The sequence below is a fragment of the Lepus europaeus genome, chromosome 8, assembly GCF_033115175.1.
Source record: "Lepus europaeus isolate LE1 chromosome 8, mLepTim1.pri, whole genome shotgun sequence".
Lineage (NCBI taxonomy): Eukaryota > Metazoa > Chordata > Mammalia > Lagomorpha > Leporidae > Lepus > Lepus europaeus.
In genome coordinates, this window is record NC_084834.1 from 89,633,103 (window position 1) to 89,653,625 (window position 20,523).

The window sequence follows — 20,523 nt, forward strand, 5'->3', positions numbered from 1 at the left end:
TTCAGATTTACCTGTTAAACCAACAAACACATACACATACGGTTTATAAATAAATTCATTAGGGTATATAGTCAACGTTCTCACTGATAGGTTGCAAGATCAAGGAGTTAAATACTACTGATTAGTCTTTGGTTGATACTGAAATATTTGGCAAAAAAAGGAGAAGCCTGTTATTAGCATAATATCACACTCATATTTTTATCATTATTCTTAATGAATTCAATATAAGTGAATCGCATAAGTAAAAAAAGCAGAGTTTACATCCATCAGAGTTCCAAATCAAATTATGTTCTAGATTAATGTTCAACTACAGAAATTGTACTTTGCCATCACTAAGTACAAAAATATTTTGAAAAACTATGTCCAGTGTTACTGCCTTTCCTACCTCTTTACATACTGAAATTACTTTGTAACTCTGCTCCTTAAACATTTGAAAATCAAGGAGCTGCCTTGATGTGATGCCACACAGCCATTGTGTTGAATGGCAAGTCTGAAAGCGCCAGGGTCTGATGGGTTCCACAGGTACTTTTCTGAGTAGAAGCTCTTTCTGGAGAACACATGTACATAATTTGAGAGGCAGTGGCAGAATGGTTAAGAGGGTCAATGTCTTCTTACATGGGCTTCTGTATATGCAAAGCACTTGGGGCTGTGACTAACACATAATAGCTTCTAAAGTGTTAGCTATTACTATTGTTATCAGTGGTAGCATTGTTATTGCCACACAAGAAGGGTACTGGTAGTTCTTTTTAACCACTTATGTGTTCTTTCACTCACACATGAACATTTTACTTTCTATATTTTGTTAATTCCAGTAGGAAATGATTGGGCAAAGACTTGATGCCAATGCTTCACAAAACACAAACTGATTTTTAGGGACAGAGAGACAAGAAGAATTTTTTTTTTTTTTTCATGAAGAAGGCTAAGGAAAGACAGAATGCTAATAGGATAAGGTGTCATTGTTGAGATTTTTGAAAGATCGTGTCTCATAGGATAGTGGGAAGGATTCACATAGAATAACACATGATCCAGCAATGTCACACAGCACTTTAAAGCACATAAAAATTGAGTGTGGTGTTATATGCTTAAATGTACAGCAGGGCTTGGCCAAAGGTGAGTAGCCATTGCTAAAGGGAGAAAGGTTTGTACAAATTCATGTTTATATGGAGGCCTCCAGAAGTGACTGAAATGATGCTTAATTAATTAATGAATAAGATGAGTGGAAAACCGGAGCTATAATAGCGTCCAGGATAGGCACCGCATCTACCAAGTGCTGCAGTCTTAACTATCTCAGGACTCTGCCAGATGATTTCCTGTACCTCATACTGAAAACCTACACAGACACAACTCCAATTTTGTACTCTGAATTATTCACAGAAAATTTCAAGCTGCAGGAAGTTTTTTCTGCCACTCAAGGTATTTTTAGGATGTTTCTTCTTGCCACAACTTCACACAAGTGCAGAAAAACATAAATTAATCTTTACTAGTAGTTGAAGAAAAAATAGCATTAGCAAAAGAGCAAAATAAACAAGATAAAACATTGTTTTCTCCTCTTTACCTCACACAGCATGCCAAAGCCAAACATGAATTATTGAGTTCTTCTCAATATGAATGTGGCTGCAAACTTACAGGAAATGCTGCTCCACTTCTATGTCCCGAAAGATTATTCAGGCAAAGTGAAAAAATAATTAGTAACACAACATAGCTGATCTACTGAGGGGAAGGCTGAGATTCTCTTTTGGGAATATCAAGACACACAGGGCTGCAGCGATCAGAGACTGTCATTCACATGTGTTTAGAACAGAGAGGGGAATTTGGAGTTGCCCTCAAACCTACCACAATGATCACAACATCCAGACAATTCCAGAAACTCCTGAAATAGTGTAGCTTGTGAATGCGAATCTCCAGTATCTCTTCCACCACATAGTAAAGGATAAAGAAACAAAAGATGATCTCACAGGCTGCCAGGAAGAAATCAAAAGTGGTGACGTAGCGGATCAGTTTTACAGGCTGAAACTGCCAGGATGGAACCACACCGCCTGTTGCTGGGAATTCAACCAATAACCTGCGTGGCAATAAGAACAATGAAAACAATAGCAGCAAGAGCAACACATGGAGGTGGCTAGGAACACATTCTTAACACATTCTTCTATTCTGTCCTGCAGTATAAAGTAGAGAAACTACTCCTACCAGTCACCCCCTACTAGTGGCAAAACATTTTTATGACAGCCAGTAACTCCATACTTGTAGAATTTGGGGCCCTAAAAGGACTAAGGCTTCCCAAGTTCTCTCACTCCAAAAGGATTACTTCCTCTTGAGCTTTCCCTCAGCTTTTTGATACTTATACTGCTCAAGATGCTTTATAATTTTTTACACATAAAAGTTCATCAACAAACAAGCCTTCTTTTTTTTTTTTTTTTCCTGACAGGAAGAGTGGATAGTGAGAGAGAGAGAGAGACAGAGAGAAAGGTCTTCCTTTTTGCCACTGGTTCACCCTCCAATGGCCGCTGCAGCCGGCGCATCTCACTGATCAGAAGCCAGGAGCCAGGTGCTTCTCCTGGTCTCCCATGCAGGTGCAGGGCCCAAGCACCCGGGCCATCCTCCACTGCCTTCTCGGGCCATAGCAGAGAGCTGGCCTGGAAGAAGGGCAACCGGGATAGAATCCAGCGCCCCAACCGGGACTAGAACCTGGTGTGCCGGCGCCGCAAGGCGGAGGATTAGCCTGTTGAGACACGGCGCCGGCCCAACAAACAAGCCTTCTAAGGACTTCTATTCACTGCAAGTCATTCTACTGCACAGCACAAAGAACAAAGAAATATAAACCATGTGCTCAAAACGTGTATGATCTGGTTGAGAAGTGGGATATATATTTTGTACATATACAAATATGGGACTGAATCTCTTATTCATTCATTAGTTAATGCCTCATTAGCATCAAAGAGACTGGCTTCTGGGGTACCTTTTTCTCTCACAAAGCCTTATCCTTAACAGGTATTCAAGAAGTACTTATCATCTGTAACCTCCATTATTTGACATTTGTTCTGGTGACACTGTATCAAAACTGGGCTGAGGATTTTTGGGGTCAAATTCCCACTTTGGAGATGTTAGATCATGAAAGTGAGAACCAAATATGCAGAAGAGCGACACTGAAGTGAGGAGCCTCATGACAGCCTCCATATGAGCTCGGAAGGGAAGGAAGTGGCCTCTGACTGTCCAGTCATCTCTCTCTGACCTCATCTGGCCCTGCACTTGCCACCATGTCAGCAACTTAGAAAGCAGGTAGAGAAACGAAGTAACTGCCTTGACCATGGTCATCTTTACAATATGGGGAGGATATGAAAGAAATACTCAAGGCATCTATCAACAGAAAGCTACTTAAGAGTCAATAAGAGCTACCTGTCTGTGTCTATCCTCTTTCTGTCTTAACTGCAATTATTAGGAAAAGCTCAATAATAACCACAATAGATTCTCATTCATCTCTAGCAACAATTACTATTTAATCTAATGTGATTTGACAAAAGTTTTTAAATACATGAACTGGGAATATTCAACTGCCATGTAAAGCAGTGTTGAGTTCAACCTCAAAAATGATGACAGCTTATTATGAGACTATGTTCTTCTCATTCTGCGTGTGAATGTAAGTACAGGTGCTCTGCACTCCAGTGTTTGGGTGTTGTGACATATTCACCAGGAAGATTCAAGTAGGCAAACTCTACTTCCCCTTGCCTTGCTCTACTATATCTTGCTCTTTCTAAATAGCATTTATCACCTTCTTTTAAATCTGGCTTATTTATTTGAAAGGCAGAGTCATGGAGAGAGAAAGATAGAGAAGATCTTCCACCTGTTGGTTTACTTCTCAAATGGTTGCAATGCCCAAGGCTGGGCCAAAAGCCAAAAGCTAGTAATTCCACTTCAGTCTCCCACGTGAGTGGCAAAGTCCCAAGCACTTGGGCTACTTTCTGCTTTCCCAGGTGCATTAGCAGGGATCTGGATAGGAAGCAGTGCAGCCAGGCATTGAACCAGAGCTCATATCAGATGCTAGCATCACAGGAAGTAGCTCAACCTGCTGTGCCACACTGCCAGCTCCATCATTTATTACCTTCTAACATACTATATATATGGTTTCTTTTGCTTATTGTCTATTATCTATATCTTCCTTATTGAACATAAGCTCTTCAAGGACATGGATCTTTGTCCTAAGAGACTAGAACAGTGCCTGGCAAACATTAAGCATCCAGTAAATGATGAATGAACGAGTCCTCAGAGAGGCTAATGGAATCTGTCAGTTTCCTCACCATCTTCCAGAGCAGTCATGATGGCAACGTCACAGAATGTGGGGATGGCACTTTATGGGCCATGGGTGAGTGCTGAGCATGAGCAGGTACCCAGGTATTCTACTGAATGAACACCAGGCGTTACCCCTGATAACTGCCCTTGTGTTCAAATAGCATGGGCACCATCTGCAAGCTGGACACTCAGGGAAGTGGTGCAGTATTTGACGGCTGGGGGACTTAGTGGATGGGGCATTCTTACAATGGCTCAGGACAAATATTAGAAAAACACAGTGGTTTCTAGAAAGATTCCAATATTGGGATGAACCTGGACTACAGGTTTTTTCCAACTTGTAATATGCTAGGATGGTTTTCTCAGTAAGCTTTCAGCTTTCACCCCACCCCTGTGATCAGTTTGGATCTTGAAGACAACTGCAGGCCAGGGTTTTCTGACCTCTTTCCAGAATAGGTTATACACATACCCACACAGAAATGGGAGGGCTACTGCCCTCAGTACTTACCTGACCACACAGAACAGGTTAATGTTGGCATTGTACACTGAAAAGTCAATAAACGTTGCCCTGGTTCCTCGGTCCAGCCACATGTTTTTCTTGAGGCCAGCAAGCTGGGCAGCTGTTTCCTCTCTGGTTCTTGACAAATCCAAATAATAACCAGCTCCACTATACGTGGCAATCACTCCCCAGTGGCTGCTCCCATTCAAGTCTTTTTCACTGGTGTAGATCCAACTAGTTGAGAAATAAAGACCAAAATAAAAAACCCAACGGTGAAAAATCAGTGGAACATTTGTGGCAACTACAAAGACAGCTGGCTCCTGGTTAAGAATAAGTTGCAAACACATCTTATCAGATTGGGTGGTGTGCTTTGCACAGTGTTTCCTGCATGTTTTCTTACTTAATTCTCATACAGTGGTTTGGCTTATTTTAGGATGAGGGTCCTGAGACTTAGTGCGGTCAATTTTTCCCCCCAGAAACCTTTTATTGAGTGTATACAAACTTCATGCAGTTCATAAATGCAACTTTAAGAACACAGTGACTTTTCCCATCCTACTCACCCTCCCCCCACCACACTCCCACCCTTTTTCTTATTCCCTCTCCTATTTTCATTTTTTACTAAGATCTATTTTCAATTAAGTTTATACACAGATTAATTCTATGCCAAGTAAAGATTTCAACAAATAGTATGAAAAAATATTCAACAATTTTTTTTTGCCTTCTCTTTTGATTTCTTCTATGACCTACTGTTCATCTGGGAGTGTACTGTTCAGTCTTCATGCGTATGCATATATTCTAGAGATTCTTGAGTTGTTGATCTCCCCCTTCATTTCATTGTGGGCAAGAAGATACATGGTATGACTTCAATTCCTTTGAATTTGCTGAGACTTGCTTTATGGTCTGGCCTGTGGCCTATCCTAGATAAAGTTCTATGCACTGGTGAGAAGAATGTGTATTCTGCAAATGTAGGATGAAAAGTTCTGTAGACATCCATTAGGTTCATTTGGTCTATAGTGCTGAATAACTATTGTTTCCTTGCTGATTTTCTGTCTAGTTGATTTTTCCACTGCTGAAAGTGGGGTGTTGAAGTCCCCCATTACTATTACATGGGAGTCTATGTCTTCCTTTAGAACATCAACATTTCTTGTAATAGCTGTAATTAGGTGTGTATACATTTATTATAGTCACATCTTCCTGTTGAATTGATCCCTTAATCATTGCACAGTGCTCTTCTTTGTCTCTTTTAACAGTTTTTCTATTGAAGTCTATTTTGTGTGATATTAGGATGGCTACACCAGCTCTTTTTTGGTTTCTGTTAGCAGGAATATCTTTTTCCAACCTTTCATTTTCAGCTTGCATGTAACTTTGTTGGTGAGATGTATTTCCTGTAGGCAGCAAATAGATGGGTTTTATTTTTTAATCCAGCCAGCCAGTCTGTGTCTTTTAACTGGAGAGTTGAGTCCATTTACATTCAAGGTGACTATTGATATGTAACAACTTGGCCCTGTTGTTTTTCCATAAATATTTCTAATGTTTACTTTGGATTTCCTTTTACCTTTAATGTGAGATTTTCTGCCTTCACCTTCTTTCATAGTGATGACCATGTTTCTGTGATTCTGTATATAGCATGTCCTTAAGCATATTTTTAAGGCTGGATGAGTGGTGACAAAATCTTTCAATTTTTGTTTGTTATGGAAGGTCTTTATTTCATCTTCATTCATAATGAGAGCTTGCAGGGTACAGTATTCTGGGTTGATATTTTTTTTTTTCTCTTAAGATTTGGAATATATTTGCCATTCTCTCCTAGGCTGTAGGGTTTCTGATGAGAAGTCCACTGTGGGTCTAATTGGAGATCCTCTGAAAGTAATCTGGCATTTCTCTTGTGCACACTTTAGAATCTTTTCTTTATGCTTTACTGTGGAGAGTTTGACTACAATGTGTTGTGGTGAAGTTCTTTTCTGGTCATGTTGATTAGGAGTTCTATGTGGTTTTTGTACTTGGATGTCTCTTTCTCCAAATTACGGAAGTTTTCGGTAGTTATTTCATTAAGAAGGTCTTTTAATCCATTCTCTCTTTCCATGGCTTCAGGAACTCTAGAATTCATATGTTGGGTCATTTGATAGTATCCCTTAGATCTCCAACACTGTTTTTTTAGTTTTTAAATTTCTTCTTCTTCTTTTTTTTTTTTTTGTCTGACTGTAAAATTTCCAGAGATTTGTTCTCTAACTTGGATATTCTTTCTTTTGCCCAACAGATTCTGTTATGGCTTTCCAATCATATTTTTTATCTGTTCTAATTGGATTCTTCATTTCCAATATTTCATTTTGATTTCTCTTTAAAACCTTAAGTTCATGAGAAAAATTTTCTTTCATGTAATGTATGTATTTCTTTACTTTGTGGATTTGCTTCTGATTACTTCTAAATAACCCTATGATCAATGTTTTTGAATTCTGTTTCTGGCATTTCTTCAATCTCTTCATTTTCACATTTCAGTATTGAAGTGTTGTTGTGTCCCTTTGAGGGTTTCTTTTTTTTTTTCCTTGTTCTTGTTTCTTGAATTGTTGTTTTTATTTTTAGGCATTTATGGGGATACTTGTTAGTTTATTTTTCTCCTATGATGGCTTTTATCTTTGGACTATGCTTCTGTGGATTAGTAGAATATCTGATCTTTCAGTGAATAACCTGGAGTATGTGCTGAGTGTGGCCAGGGAGTTCTGTTCAGTGCTCCAAGGTGAGGGGAGTGTCCAAGGTGACTCCCAAATTGGGTGTAGTAAATGTGGTTTTTGTTTGTTTGTTTGTTTGTTTTATCAGAGGAGATGTTTGTTCAGCTCTGTTGGCATAGTGTTGTGCTTATCTCCTCTCTTCCAAACAGATCAATGCCTGATTGCTAGCCCCAGTGGGTACAATATTCATCTGGACTGCCACAAGAACCACATAAAGGATCTGTGTAGTCCTTGGTATAAGCACAGATCCTGCAGCAATGACCCTCAACAGGGAATCAGGAAGCCCTGAGCATGTGGAGCTGCCCATAGTGACTGCCCAAAGACTCAGCTATACCCTGTACCCTCTCATGCAGCCACAGTGTTTTCACAGTCCCAGAATACAAGGTTCCCACAGTCACGAGCACCCAGCCCCCATCAATTCTCCCAGCCAGCCTCAAGTATGTCCTCCCAGCTGATTGCTGTGGGTGCAGACATGAGCTGGTGCAGCTGTTACGTCTGTTCAAAATGGCATCTGCCCACTCTTGGCTTAGTTACAGGACACCAATGCTGGGTGGTTGGGAGAGAGAAATGTGCCCCCATTATTTCCCTCTAGGTTAGCAGGTATACTGTCTCCCACAGGGTTCTAAGCCGGACTCATGCTAAGCTCTTACTGCAGCTTTGGGTCCTGAACTGTGCGTGTTCACACCTCCACATAGATCCACAGTGTCCCTCTAATTTGCATGGCGTTTCCTCTGCCGTTTTCTCCCTAACTCTTCCCTGAGATTGCAGTCTCTCCACGTTTTTAAAAATATATTCCCCTAGACAACAGCAGTAAGCTCCCTCATTATTCCTCCATATTGGTGCCCTTCCAGTGAGGTCAATTTAATCTCAAAGCTTTAGAGGATGGAGTTGAGACCCTACATCAGGACATCTGTCTCCAGAGTGCTGACAGATGTGGCTGCCTTCCTTGGGTAATCAGACTCAGGGACTGACTTGAGGCCCCCAAAGAGGGACAAGTTCATCAAGAGCCAGACTTTTCTGCCTCAGTGTTTTTCATATAAAATGGAGAAGACAGCTACTTTAGAGAGTGGTTTTGTAAAGGACGGATGACAGATGCATCTATAAACACTATCTGGCATGGGGTGGTGGGGGCTGTGCCTCTTTCTCTTCTGAGCAAACTACGGGACAGGTGGCACAGATGAAGGGCACTCTTATGCTTTGCAGGAACTAGAAAGGAAGAATTAATAAGTGCCATCACCACCTTCAGCTGCAAAATCTTTCAAGATTATTCATGCCCTTTGTTCCAAGTCTCCTGATTAATATTTTATTGGATTTGTTTCTTATAGCCTGGTACAGAGGCTATAAGATTATACACTATTGGGAGACAAAGAATCTGGTCACGAAAGGTGTCTGACCTATTGTCTTTCAAAAAACCTGGACTCTGGTTTGCCTAAGTCCCTGAGAAAAGGATGGAGGTAGACAAACAGAACCAGTTTAGGAAAGCTTAAAACAACACTGCCCACAGTGACTCAGGTGGTACACTGACCCCCAGAGTTCCACCCTGAGACAGCCTCCAAGGACTTCCCATTTCTTCTTTCAAGATTTATTTATTTGAAAGGCAGAGTTACAGAGAAAGGGGGAGGAGCAAGAGAGGGAGAGAGATATCTTCTGTCTGCTGGCCTCACACGTGGTCTCTTAACCTGCTGTGCCACAGTGTCAGCCCCAACTCTTCCCATTTCTTCATTACAATTATGTACCCCCCATTAAAATATAAGATATGAAGAAGAGGTACCAAGATGCACAAAAAACCTGCAAACAGTCACAGGTATAAATACATACTGTAGTTAAAACCATAAACACATGGGCTTTGACCCAGACAGAAAATGGCCTCACATGCTTACATTTTAAATAATTACATTCTGAGCAAAATCCTATTTGTAAGAGCTAATAAAAGAATTTCAGAAAAATTCCTACTAAAAAAATCCAGTGGATGATGTTACTGGATCTACAGAAACAGCCCCAGCAACTTAAATGCAAACTTCAAAGGCTCAGATACATTCTTTTTCATGGGTTGTACGGTCAACAAGTTAGCCTTTTGAAAAACAGGTGCGTAGAAATGGAACAGGGGTTCAAAGGTAGAGAAAATCTAAGAAACTGGCCATGGCACAAGGATAGGCACTGAAGAGCTCTGAAGGCATCCTTCCCTCAGTGACCTGTTAGAGAACAAAGGAATGAACTCAGCAGGAGGTTGGGAACGAATGAGTGAATGGATGTCACTGAGTAGCTGGAATCACCGACACTTACGCGGTTCCATTTCGTGGCCCAAACGGAGCCCTGTCTTCGCTACTGACAGAGTAGACGTCATAACACTCTTTAATTTCATCTCTCAAGTCCTGAGGGATGGAGCAGGAGCCGTTGCGGACTTTGAGTTGCCGTATACGTGGCACCCCCAACAGCAGGTTCTCGTAGAAAATGAAACTGCGGTTGTCAGCTTCAGTCTGGTTGTCAGGTTGTATCTTCCAGTACAGCCCATCCAACAAGGAGCCTTCTGTGAACTGCAAGCAAAGGTATTTTTGAAAACTCGCAAGCTAAGTGACTATCCTTGGTCCTGCCTAGACCATTCACACAGCTGAGTCCGGCGACTGTAGGAACACAGGCAAGTGCTAAGAATGGGTTTTGTCACCTGAAAGATTTGGGTTTGACTGCTGCTCCATAGCTTGCTAGCTGTGAAGCCTGGAGCAAGGGCTTCTGACCCAGGGATCCTGCCTCCGGAAAACTCGTCCTTTGCATGGTCACTGAACTTGACACAAAGTCACCAAGTATGTGCTTAACAAATGCTAACCCTGAGCTCTGTTCTAGGACTAAAGGTGAGGGAGGAATGGTGTTGCATAAATCCACAACCACAATCAATTCTTCTTTCCCTTGAGAAATAGCAACCCACATGGTCACAGAGAGAAGGCCACACTCTACACTCTGGTGGGTCTTTCATTTGTCTGGACTTCTTTCTTTTTTTGTTATTGTTTCTGAATACTGTTTCTATATTAACTTTGACAAAATAAGAAAATGTGATTATTTGTCTTTCTGGCTCTGGCTCCAGTTCCATTCATTTTGTTGCAATTGTTAGGGTTTCATTTTTTTCTGGATGAGTCATAGTCCATTGTGAACTGGGCTTTGTAAACATGGGCTTGCTCTTGCTACATGATGAACTCCGCAACCCCTGCCTAACCGTTTTGGGTTGGCATTTAGTGTCATGAAACTGTAAATATGAGAAGGCTCTTGGTAGTTTGCATAACTAAATACAGATCTAGTCATATTATCAGCATATTATTCTTATCAGAAGGATGATGAATAGATACAGGCTGATGGCCCTCCTGGGGTGATGAAAACAGCCATACTGTGAAGTATGGTTTGCCCTCTGTGAAGAGGCTCCTTCGACCTCATTTTATCAGTGTGTGAAATCAACAGCTGTGACCCAGGGTTTAGTAAAAATTTTCAAAAGTATCTCCCTAGAGAAAACAATCATTTCCTTCCCAATTTCCCTTCAGTTTTCTTAGATTCTTTTAATATTTTCCTACGATATTACTCATTGCTTATGTCCTGCTCCTATGCTGGAATCTGTGGCAACTGGGGAAGGGGCTGAGTTGACTTTTTTATTAGCAGGGCTTTGAAAGGACGTGATTACCTCGAATCAGGCACCACGCTGGGGCTAGCGACATACACGCTCATCAACAAGATGAAACAGAGAATGAAGCAACACAGAGCAATCTCACTGTTCTCCAGGGTCTTATGTCCTATGAGACCTCATTCACTATTTACGAGATCACGAACGACTGAATGAATTATAAACTAGAATGAAGAAGTGGTTGTCAGACTGGAAAAACGCCCACTATTCTTATTCCTTAGCCGTGTGACCATATCAACGTAAGCACCTTGAGTCTCCTCTTCCTCATTTACAAACTGAGGGCCAATTATTAGCATTTATCATGGAAGGTGACTATGGAGATTAAATCAGGTACGAGATAGCATGGTGCAGGCACATGCGTGGTTCCCAGTGAATGCTAGTTTACTCTTCTTGGCAGGTGGGAACAGTAACTTCTACCAACTCATTCAACTTACAACATCTCACAGTGCTAAACGCATAGCAGGCCCTGTAGGTACACATTCATGCACTGAATTTAGGAAGCTAAATGAACAATTTTCAGTGATAAAGATGTACTTTCAAAGTCATTTGCAAATACCTTCCAGAAGTCTTCCATCGAAGCGAGAGTTTTAAAGTTAGTTTTCTCCGATTTGGACACGGGGGTGTCCAGGAAGAGCTGGGACATTATCCGGGTGTAGTAGTACACATTGGAACTCATCATGCCGTAGGTCACTGAAACACAGAGGGAGCCCAGTGAACTCTACAAAGAAGCTGCACACACGTTGTTCACCCAGTCAAAAGCCCTCATGAAAGGACAGTTCCTGCTGAGGGGCAGTCAGCCACACAAGGTCTTCTCTCACCCTTGCCTTCCCTCTTCAGTCCGTCTCCTCATCTCTTTAGCTTAGAAACAAAACATGTTTGTTGGACTATGTGAAACAACACTGACTCACTATTGAGAATCAAATTAAGATCAGGGGCCTTCACTGGACACTGGGCCCTTCCAACAGGCCTGTTCAGTTTCACCTCCCACCTGCCTCCAGGACTGGAGCCTATGTCCCAGTTAGCTGAGCTGCACTGGCCCAACAAAAGTTGGGCTGAGCTCTTCAGGCTCAGTTATGCACCTGCTGCCTCCCCTCCCTACAGCTACTCAGGAGACCGGGCCCTGGCTCCCTCCAGATCAGTGCTTCAGCCATTCTGCTCTGCCCTGCTCTGCCCCTGAGGCTGGTTTCTGTGGACTGTGCCACTGGGGAGACTGGGCCCCTTGGGAGTCAAAGCGGGGAGGGGGGAGGGAGAGAGAGAGAGAGAGAGAGGTTGGTTTGTTCCCTCCACTCCTACATTCTACTCCCTCATGATCTGGATGTACCTGGCTGTGCATCCTTTAACGTTGGCCACTGCTTCCGGGAGAATCAGTTTCCCCCAGCTGCACTGGGTTCATGCCATCCCATCCCCTCCCTGAGTCCCTCAGTGACTCACCTCCCTCTTCTGGTTACATTAACCCTGCTTCCCCTATATAAATACTTCCTTCATTACACTTCTTTAATTACCACTCGGACTTCATATGTGACTTGGGCAAGCTCATTATACCTTCTGAGCTTAAATTTCCTTTTCTGTAAGAAGGACTAATTAGTTACCCCATAGGATTTTTTGGAGTTCTTAAAATAGCTAACATTTACCTACCAGTGGCTAACACTTGACAAATATCTGTTTTAAGGAAGTCAAATCTCTATACTTCTTTTCTCTGTGGTTCTCCCAATGCTTTTGAGATGGAACTCAGAAATCAGATGCAGTTTCCCCCAGGTTCTAGGATTCATTACTGCATTTACAAATGCTGCACCCACACCAGGCAGTGGCCCACACTGGCTGTGAGCCACCGTCCCTCCTGCGACGGTGATGCCGCTCCTGTTACCCTGAGTCCCAGGGCCTTGGACTACTGGGGCCACACTCGGCAGGCTGGCCCCAACTGGGGGTCCTGGCTGTCATTCCTCTGGGCAGTTCTCAGCTGTTTCTTCACCTGGGATGGACATGGGCTACGAGGTCTGCGGTTCCGGGAGCTGGCCTCCAGTCCACGTGGCCTCCACCAACTGACACCTTTGAGCCTCATGGGGGCATCCTCACTGGGAGCTCTGGACCTTAATTTGTAAATTCCTGTCTCCTCAATAAAAACATTCCCATAGGGATTGTGACTGAACTTGAAACAACAAGCAATAAAACATCTAATAGTGGAGGGTCTTCCTCCTTGCCGGGATTGCTCTAACACACCTGTTACAAATCTCAGCACCATGGCTGGCGCCGTGGCTTAAACAGGCTAATCCTCTGCCTTGCGGCGCCGGCACACCGGGTTCTAGTCCCGGTTGGGGTGCCGGATTCTATCCTGGTTGCCCCCTTTCCAGGCCAGCTCTTTGCTATGGCCAGGGAGTGCAGTGGAGGATGGCCCAAGTCCTTGGGTCCTGCACCCGCATGGGAGACCAGGAGAAGCACCTGGCTCCTAGCTTCGGATCAGCACGATGCACCGGCTGTAGCGGCCATTGGAGGGTGAACCAACGGCAAAAAGGAAGACCTTTCTCTCTGTCTCTCTCTCTCACTATCCACTCTGCCTGTCAAAAAAACAAAAACAAAACAAAACAAAAAACAAACTCAGCACCTTGACAAGTCCTCTCTTATGCTGGACTCTAATGATCACAGGTGTACTATGCTGTAATTCCTACAATTAGCTGATGAGAAAGCTTCAAAGGGAAGGAACGCATTTATACTTCTTTTGACAGTGGCCCTGAATTCCCAGCAGGTGACTAACATGGATCTCGTTCTGTAAGTCTTTAGGCATCACAAAATGCATATTAAACTTGTATGAAATTATTTTGGCATTAAATGCTCCCTAGTAAAGCTTGACTTCTTACAGCCCTTTCAAGCATCATAGAAAGTCAAGATTATGAAGGGAGAGGGTATCAGGATTCAGACAGGAGGCAGCTTTGGAGTTCTCCTCAAGCAGCCAATTAAGCGATGAGTATGCATAATACACACAACTTGTGCACTGCTCAGCTCCCTCACCTGCCAGCCCATGAGCCAATGTAATCAGGGTAAGTGCTGCCCTCTTCAGGCGCAGCATAGCATGCCTGCTGCTTCTCAAAACCGGACTGGGCCAGGGCTTGGAGTTTTAACATTCGTGGAACAGGTGTCAGACATGCAGATGAGCAAGCTGTCTTCTCTGCCTTCAAGAAGCAGCTCCCAGTGTCCCCAGGGAGGGTGTCCCCAGCTCCCTCAAAGGGATGGACCCAGGTACACTGCACCCTGCAAAGGGCATCTGTCCTTCAAGGGGGCACAGTTGATATGGAAGAGTAAGTAGCAAAGCCCCCCCCCAAGGCCTACTAAACAATTGAGTTGATTGTTTTCAGTTAACTTGAAATGCTAATGGACTTTAGATTGATCAGTTTGTATTCTGGAGTTTTTACCTGTGGGTTTGTTGTTAAAAATGAAATGTGAGCCATTGTTTAAATTTTTTATTTATAAATATGGCATCATTAAATGCAAGTATGAATATATAAGGATTTTAGCCCTGACTTTAAAATCTGTCTCAAAAACCCATACTGAGTTTTACTTTTGAAATTCTCAGGATCAGTGTTGGCTTCAATGGCTGTATTTATAGAAAGGGAAGCAACAAAGTTCCTTGGCTATATGGCACCCTCTGCTGGACAGCCAGAGAAACAATCCCTATTTATTCCCTCAGCATTAACTGGGTCCCTCCCTTGTGCCAGGCCTCGACTGGTCCAGGATATCCTTGAGTGACAGCTTCATACACTCCAGGAGTTAGCCAAATCATAAGCCTTTGTAGGTGGCAGCTAAATGATCCCTAGATACTGAGTCAAAATGATTTGGGTCTGAGTTTCAATTGGCTCAGTCCCATTATCTGCTTCCGTGTTTGTGATTCTGGGCCTTGCAGACTTGGCATCTTGGGCAACTACTGAACTCTCCTGAGCCTGATGCTGTGATCTAGAAAATGAGAATGGTGATATCTACAGTGTTTATGAAGCTCAAGTGGAGAAAGGCATGCGACGATATCTGCACACTCTAAAAGTAATGGAAGCAAGAAACTGCCACATCATTTCCCCTTTAGTGCCTGGTGGAGAACGCCCACTTGCAAGGTGGCATCCACTGTCTCTGTATGTGCAAATATTTCTTCTGCTATTTATCTCTTATGGTAACCCTGTTTCCATTTTTCTACAAAATAAGGCAGAACAAAATATGTTAAAACATGGCATCTCCAAACAGCTGGCATCTAAATTAACAAAAGCTGCCTTAAACACAGTCTACCATTTCAAAATAGCTCACGGATATTATTTTATTCTTGATACTGCTGAAAAACATAGGTTCAAATATTACAACAAATAACAGGTATGGTAGAAGCATATCTATTATATAAATGCCAAATGACTAGAATAAAAAAGCAAAGAAAAATTGTATAATTTACCAAAAGGAAAAAGGAAAACCACAGGAAAACATAAAAAAGAGAGAAAAAAAAATAAAAGTGACAGAGATTTGACAGAAGCATGAAATGTGAAGGGATTAAATTTATTAGGTTAGGAGTTTTAAATTACGGGTTAAAAAGATAAAAAAAATGCACCTCTAGAATTTTTTTTTTGACAGGCAGAGTTAGTGAGAGAGAGAGACAGACAGAAAGGTCTTCTTTCCGTTGGTTCTTTCCCCCAAATGGCCACCACGGCCGGCACCCTGTGCAGATCTGAAGCCAGGAGCCAGGTGCTTCCTCCTGGTCTCCCATGCGGGTGCAGGGCCCAAGCTCCTGGGCCATCCTCCACTGCCTTCCCGGTCCATAGCAGAGAGCTGGACTGGAAGAGGAGCAACCGGGACAGAACCTGGCGCCCAAACGGGACTAGAACCTGGAGTACCAGCGCCGCAGGTGGAGGATTAGCCTATTGAGCCGCAGCACTGGTCTGCCTCTAGAATTTTTAAAAGAAACCCATTCAAAATAAAGGGATGAGAAAATATATCAGGAACAAATATCTTTTTAAAAATGTTAAGTGACTGAAGTCACTGTGCACTTCTCCCCACGTAGGTCCTCCATCCTTAATGAGTTGTACTATGAGAATTAACTACAAAACTTGTTCCTAAACTGTACTCTATATGTTGTGTGTGAGCGTGAGTGCAAACTGTTGAAATTTGTACTTAACATAGAGTTGGTCCTCTGTATATAAAATTAAACTAAAAATGAACCATAATGAAGAAGGAGATAGGAGAGGGAGTAGGAGGTGGGACGGGAGTCAAGGTGGGAGGGTGGTATGGGGGAAAGAATCACTATATTCCTAAAGTTATACCTATGAAAAAAGCATGCATTAAATAAAAAGCTTTTAAAAATGTTAATAAATAAATCTATCAAGGAAAAAAAAAAGTGTTAAGTGGTGGGGCCAGCACTATAGCATAGAAGGTTAAGCCTCTGTCTGCAGGGCCAACACCCTGTAAGGGCACCGGTTGGAGTCCAGGCTGCTCCACTTCTGATCCAGCTCCCTGCTGATGTGCCTGGGAAAGCAGAAGAAGATGGCCCAAGTGCTTGGGCTCCTGCATCTATGTGGCAGACCTGGAGAAAGCTCCTGACCCCTGGCTTTGGCCTGGTCCAGCCCTGGCTGTTGTGGCCATTTGGGGAGTGAAGATCAATCAGTCTGTCTCTCTGTCTCTCTCCTCTCTCTTCATTTCTGCCTTTAAAATAAATAAACCTTTGAAAAAAAAGTGTTAAGTGGAATTGTAATCATCTGACTAAGGAGATGATAAGGTGAGAATTGAGTTTGATAAAAAGGTTACTTTAGAGTGAAAAATGATGCCATGCACTATGAGTGAACTATAATGAATTTTCATGTATTCAATAACAGGGCATCCAGACACATAGAACAATGCTTGCTAGGAATATAATATCTAAGCCATAATTGTGGTTGGAAACTTTAACCCTACCATCTCTCAACTTTTGAGAGAAAATTTACGTGGACTATTAAGGGTTTGAAATGAATGTATACATCAAACTTCATTCAGTACCAAAAGGGATTACTGACATTACTTTTCAAATATCTGTGGAACATTTACAAACATTGGTAAATATGCTGGGCCACACAGGGAGCTTCAGTAAATCCCTAAAACTAAAAAGCAACCAGGCAGGTGTCCTAAGACAACGTGTGCATGAAGGCAGAGGATTGGAGTGATGCAGGTGCACCCAGAGGCCACCAAGGACTTCTGGGAAGCCAGCAGAAGTGAGGCAGAGGCCAGGAGGGGCCTTGTGGGCTGCCGGGGGCACATGGCCCATCAGCATCCTGGTTTCAGACTTCTCTCCTTTCCAAGTGCAGGTAATACCTTTCTGTTGTTTTATACCATAAAGAGAAAGCAAACAAACCTCAAAAACCAAACAGGCAACATTTTTAACCACGAATTCTGAAAATGAACACAGGAATACACAAGTTTACACATACAAAATTAAGTCACTGAGGGATAAAGTATTTTTTTTTTCTCTTAATAACCCTTGGGCCAAAGAGGAAACCAAAAGTACCACAAAAATAGACCTGAATCTAACAGAAAGGGAGCACCAGATGCCCTGGATCGAGCCGTCAAGGCTGTCTGTCAAAGTAAAGCCACCAATGTTCAAGAGAAACCTAACTTGTTTCAGGAGTTGATGAAGACAAAGGACATAGACGCAAAGGGACTCTACCGACCACAAGTGCACATCTCAATGCTAGTGCGCTACACAAATTGAAGAAATTTCAGGCTGGAACTGGTTCAGTAGGTACCAGTAGTGGGAAAAAATTCCGGGCACTGGTGAACGAGGAGCATTAGTGGATAAGAGAGCTCATGGGAGTGGCCAACACTGTCAACATTCTGTGCCTGCCCTGTGATGTGCAAAAGAGCATCCTTTCCCGGCTTGCTGTCAGGGAGTCGGATGCATGGACTGGGCCAGCGATCCACAGGGAGGGGTGTACCTGACAGAGGTGGGTCCAGAGCGCCCGCAGCACAGCCTGCAGGAAGGGGCCGGTTCAGCTGGGTGCCAATAAAGGCTCTTCCTGGACCTGGCACTTGCACTGATCTTGAAGCATGAGGGGTGACAAAGATTGTTTTCTGGGCCAAACTGTAGGCAGGTCCCTGAACCTTCTCTGGGGCCATTCTGTGTGCTACACGGCAAGCAGGTGTGAATGGGTGGAACGATGACTGCAGGTTTTGGATTTAGGGATGAGGTACCCATGAGCTATCCCACTGGATATGTCCAGTAGAAGTTGGCTTGGGGTTTGCACCCATCAGAGAGGTGTAGTTACGGAGTCAGGAGCATACATGCGCTGGTTGAAGTGTGTCTGCAGAAACGCTCACCGCAACATAAAGTCCAAGATTCAGTCACAGAGGACACGCTGTCTGAACATGTTTAGAAGAGAACAGAGCAATGAGGGACACGGAAGTCACAGAACCCGGAGACAGAAGTTTCCAGAATCCTGAGTGCCATGCACTCAGATGCCAGAGAGGCTGACAACAGCCCACAGAACTTGACAACGAAAAGACCCCCATTCCCCAGAGGTCTGGGGAGGGCTTTTTAGGAGGCCAAAGTGAGATTGCAGAATCAATAAGAGAGTCCATGAAATAAAGGCAAACCCCCAAACATTTGAATCCAATTTGGGTTAAAATTTCAAAGAAAATTGTTAAGTAATAAGTTGTAGTAAGAATCTTTAAAGGGTGGAAGCTGTTAACACAAGTGGCTTTGAGAATGCCTGCACTGGGCTAGTTTCTTGTTTTGTTTTGTTTTATTTTAAAACAAGAAAGATGTTCACTATTGACATATATATGAGCAAGAAGACAAAAAGTTATGCAAGTAAAGGTCAAGTTTAAAGTAACAGCTACAGATCTGCCATTTGTTGTCACCACTTTTCTGAAAGACAGCAAAAGAAAGGAAGGACATATACACAGAGAGGGATCTATCCACTAGTTCACTCCCCAAATACCCTTAACAGATGGGGCATGGCCAGGCTGAAGTCAGGAGCCTGGAACTCCATCTGGGCCTCCCACATGAGTGGTAGGGACCATGCACTTGAGCGAGCATCTGCTGTTTCCCAGAGTGTACATCAGCAGAAAGCTGACATTGAAAGCGGAGGTAGGACTGGAACCCAGGTACTCCATTCCATATGGAATGTGGGGGGTCCCAAAGTGGCTGCACTACACACCGGATCCTAAAAATGAGTTGATTAAAAAGAACAGGGAACTCTCCAGCCATAGTCAAAGACATAAGTGGTTACTTCCCATGGACCCTCTTCAGGCTGGAAGGTGTTTGTTGTGGGAAGCTCTGTGGGAAGCAGGCAGGATGTTTACCACCAGGAATGGAATTGGCTCCCTGCTGGTGTGATGATTAACCCACTGACAGACTTCTGGGCCTTGCAAGCAACAACTCAATCCCCATGGACTTTCTGGGAGACCAAGAAAACTATCTGTATACTAGCATCCTGACGAAGCTTTCCTAAGTGAAATGAAAGGTCTTACTCCCCCCACCCTTTGTTTTTAAAAGAACAAGTGAAAGTCTCCATCCAAAGATAAAGAAAAGAGACACATACATTTCTTCCTAGAAGGGCTCTTGTCACAGGACACAGCCTATTGTGTTATGGTTTTGTTGTTCATTTCTCGATTTTCATTACTTGGGTACTCATGAGGTTAAAGACTTTGGCACAATAATGGATTATCTTTTACACCCTGTAAAAATTTACAGAAGTCCACTGTTTTTCTCAGGGACTTATGAATTTCAAATGTGTCAAAAAAAAATCAGTCTTTCATGACTTGACATTTGCCGCCTTTTCTACTTCTTAACTTTTGCCTATTTCTTTGACATAAAGAGGCACTACATCTATGATGTTGACTCAAGCAGTTTTTGTGATTTCTATTATTGAGTTTGAACTCAAGAGTTCAGAAAAATGTCACAGAATGACAGCACAGGAAAAGCAAAAGCAAAAGCATTTTCATCAGATTCACCAACCACCTCCCTTTGCCTTTGTCAAAGAACTTCCAAAATACACTTTCTTCCTTCCTTTACCTCAGCTGCTAACTCACACAACAGAAATACCATTGCTATTTTTAACAGTAACATCTATCTATCTATCTATCTAAAGTACTTTGATGGTGAATTCATAGCAATCTAGGTTTCAAGTAAGAATAAATCCTAAATTACACAAACTGGGACTACAATAATTTCAATGTCATTTCTAACCCTTGGTTAAGGCAGATTGATTTTTAAAATGCAATCTAGCATCGTGGTATAGCAAGTAAAGCTACCACCTCCAATGCCGGCATCCCATATGGGTGCTGGTTGGAGTCCCAGTTGCTTTACTTCCTTTTCAGCTCCCTGCTAATGCACCTGGGAAAGCAGTGGAAAATGGCCCAAGTACTTT

The 20,523-nt window shown here is 42.8% G+C and overlaps 1 protein-coding gene across 2 annotated transcripts in view; it reads right to left on the reverse strand.

Annotated features, from left to right (window-relative positions):
• The window catches only part of PKD2 (polycystin 2, transient receptor potential cation channel), a 58,970-nt gene that overhangs the window by 23,123 nt on the left and 15,324 nt on the right, over positions 1-20,523 (reverse strand). For both annotated transcript variants that reach the window (XM_062199887.1, XM_062199884.1), the window contains exons 3-6: positions 11,721-11,854; positions 9,787-10,037; positions 4,790-5,014; positions 1,834-2,062 (exon numbers count right to left, since the gene is read on the reverse strand). In XM_062199887.1, the coding sequence (XP_062055871.1) occupies positions 1,834-2,062; positions 4,790-5,014; positions 9,787-10,037; positions 11,721-11,854 (839 nt within the window). The remainder of the gene's footprint in view (positions 1-1,833; positions 2,063-4,789; positions 5,015-9,786; positions 10,038-11,720; positions 11,855-20,523) is intronic.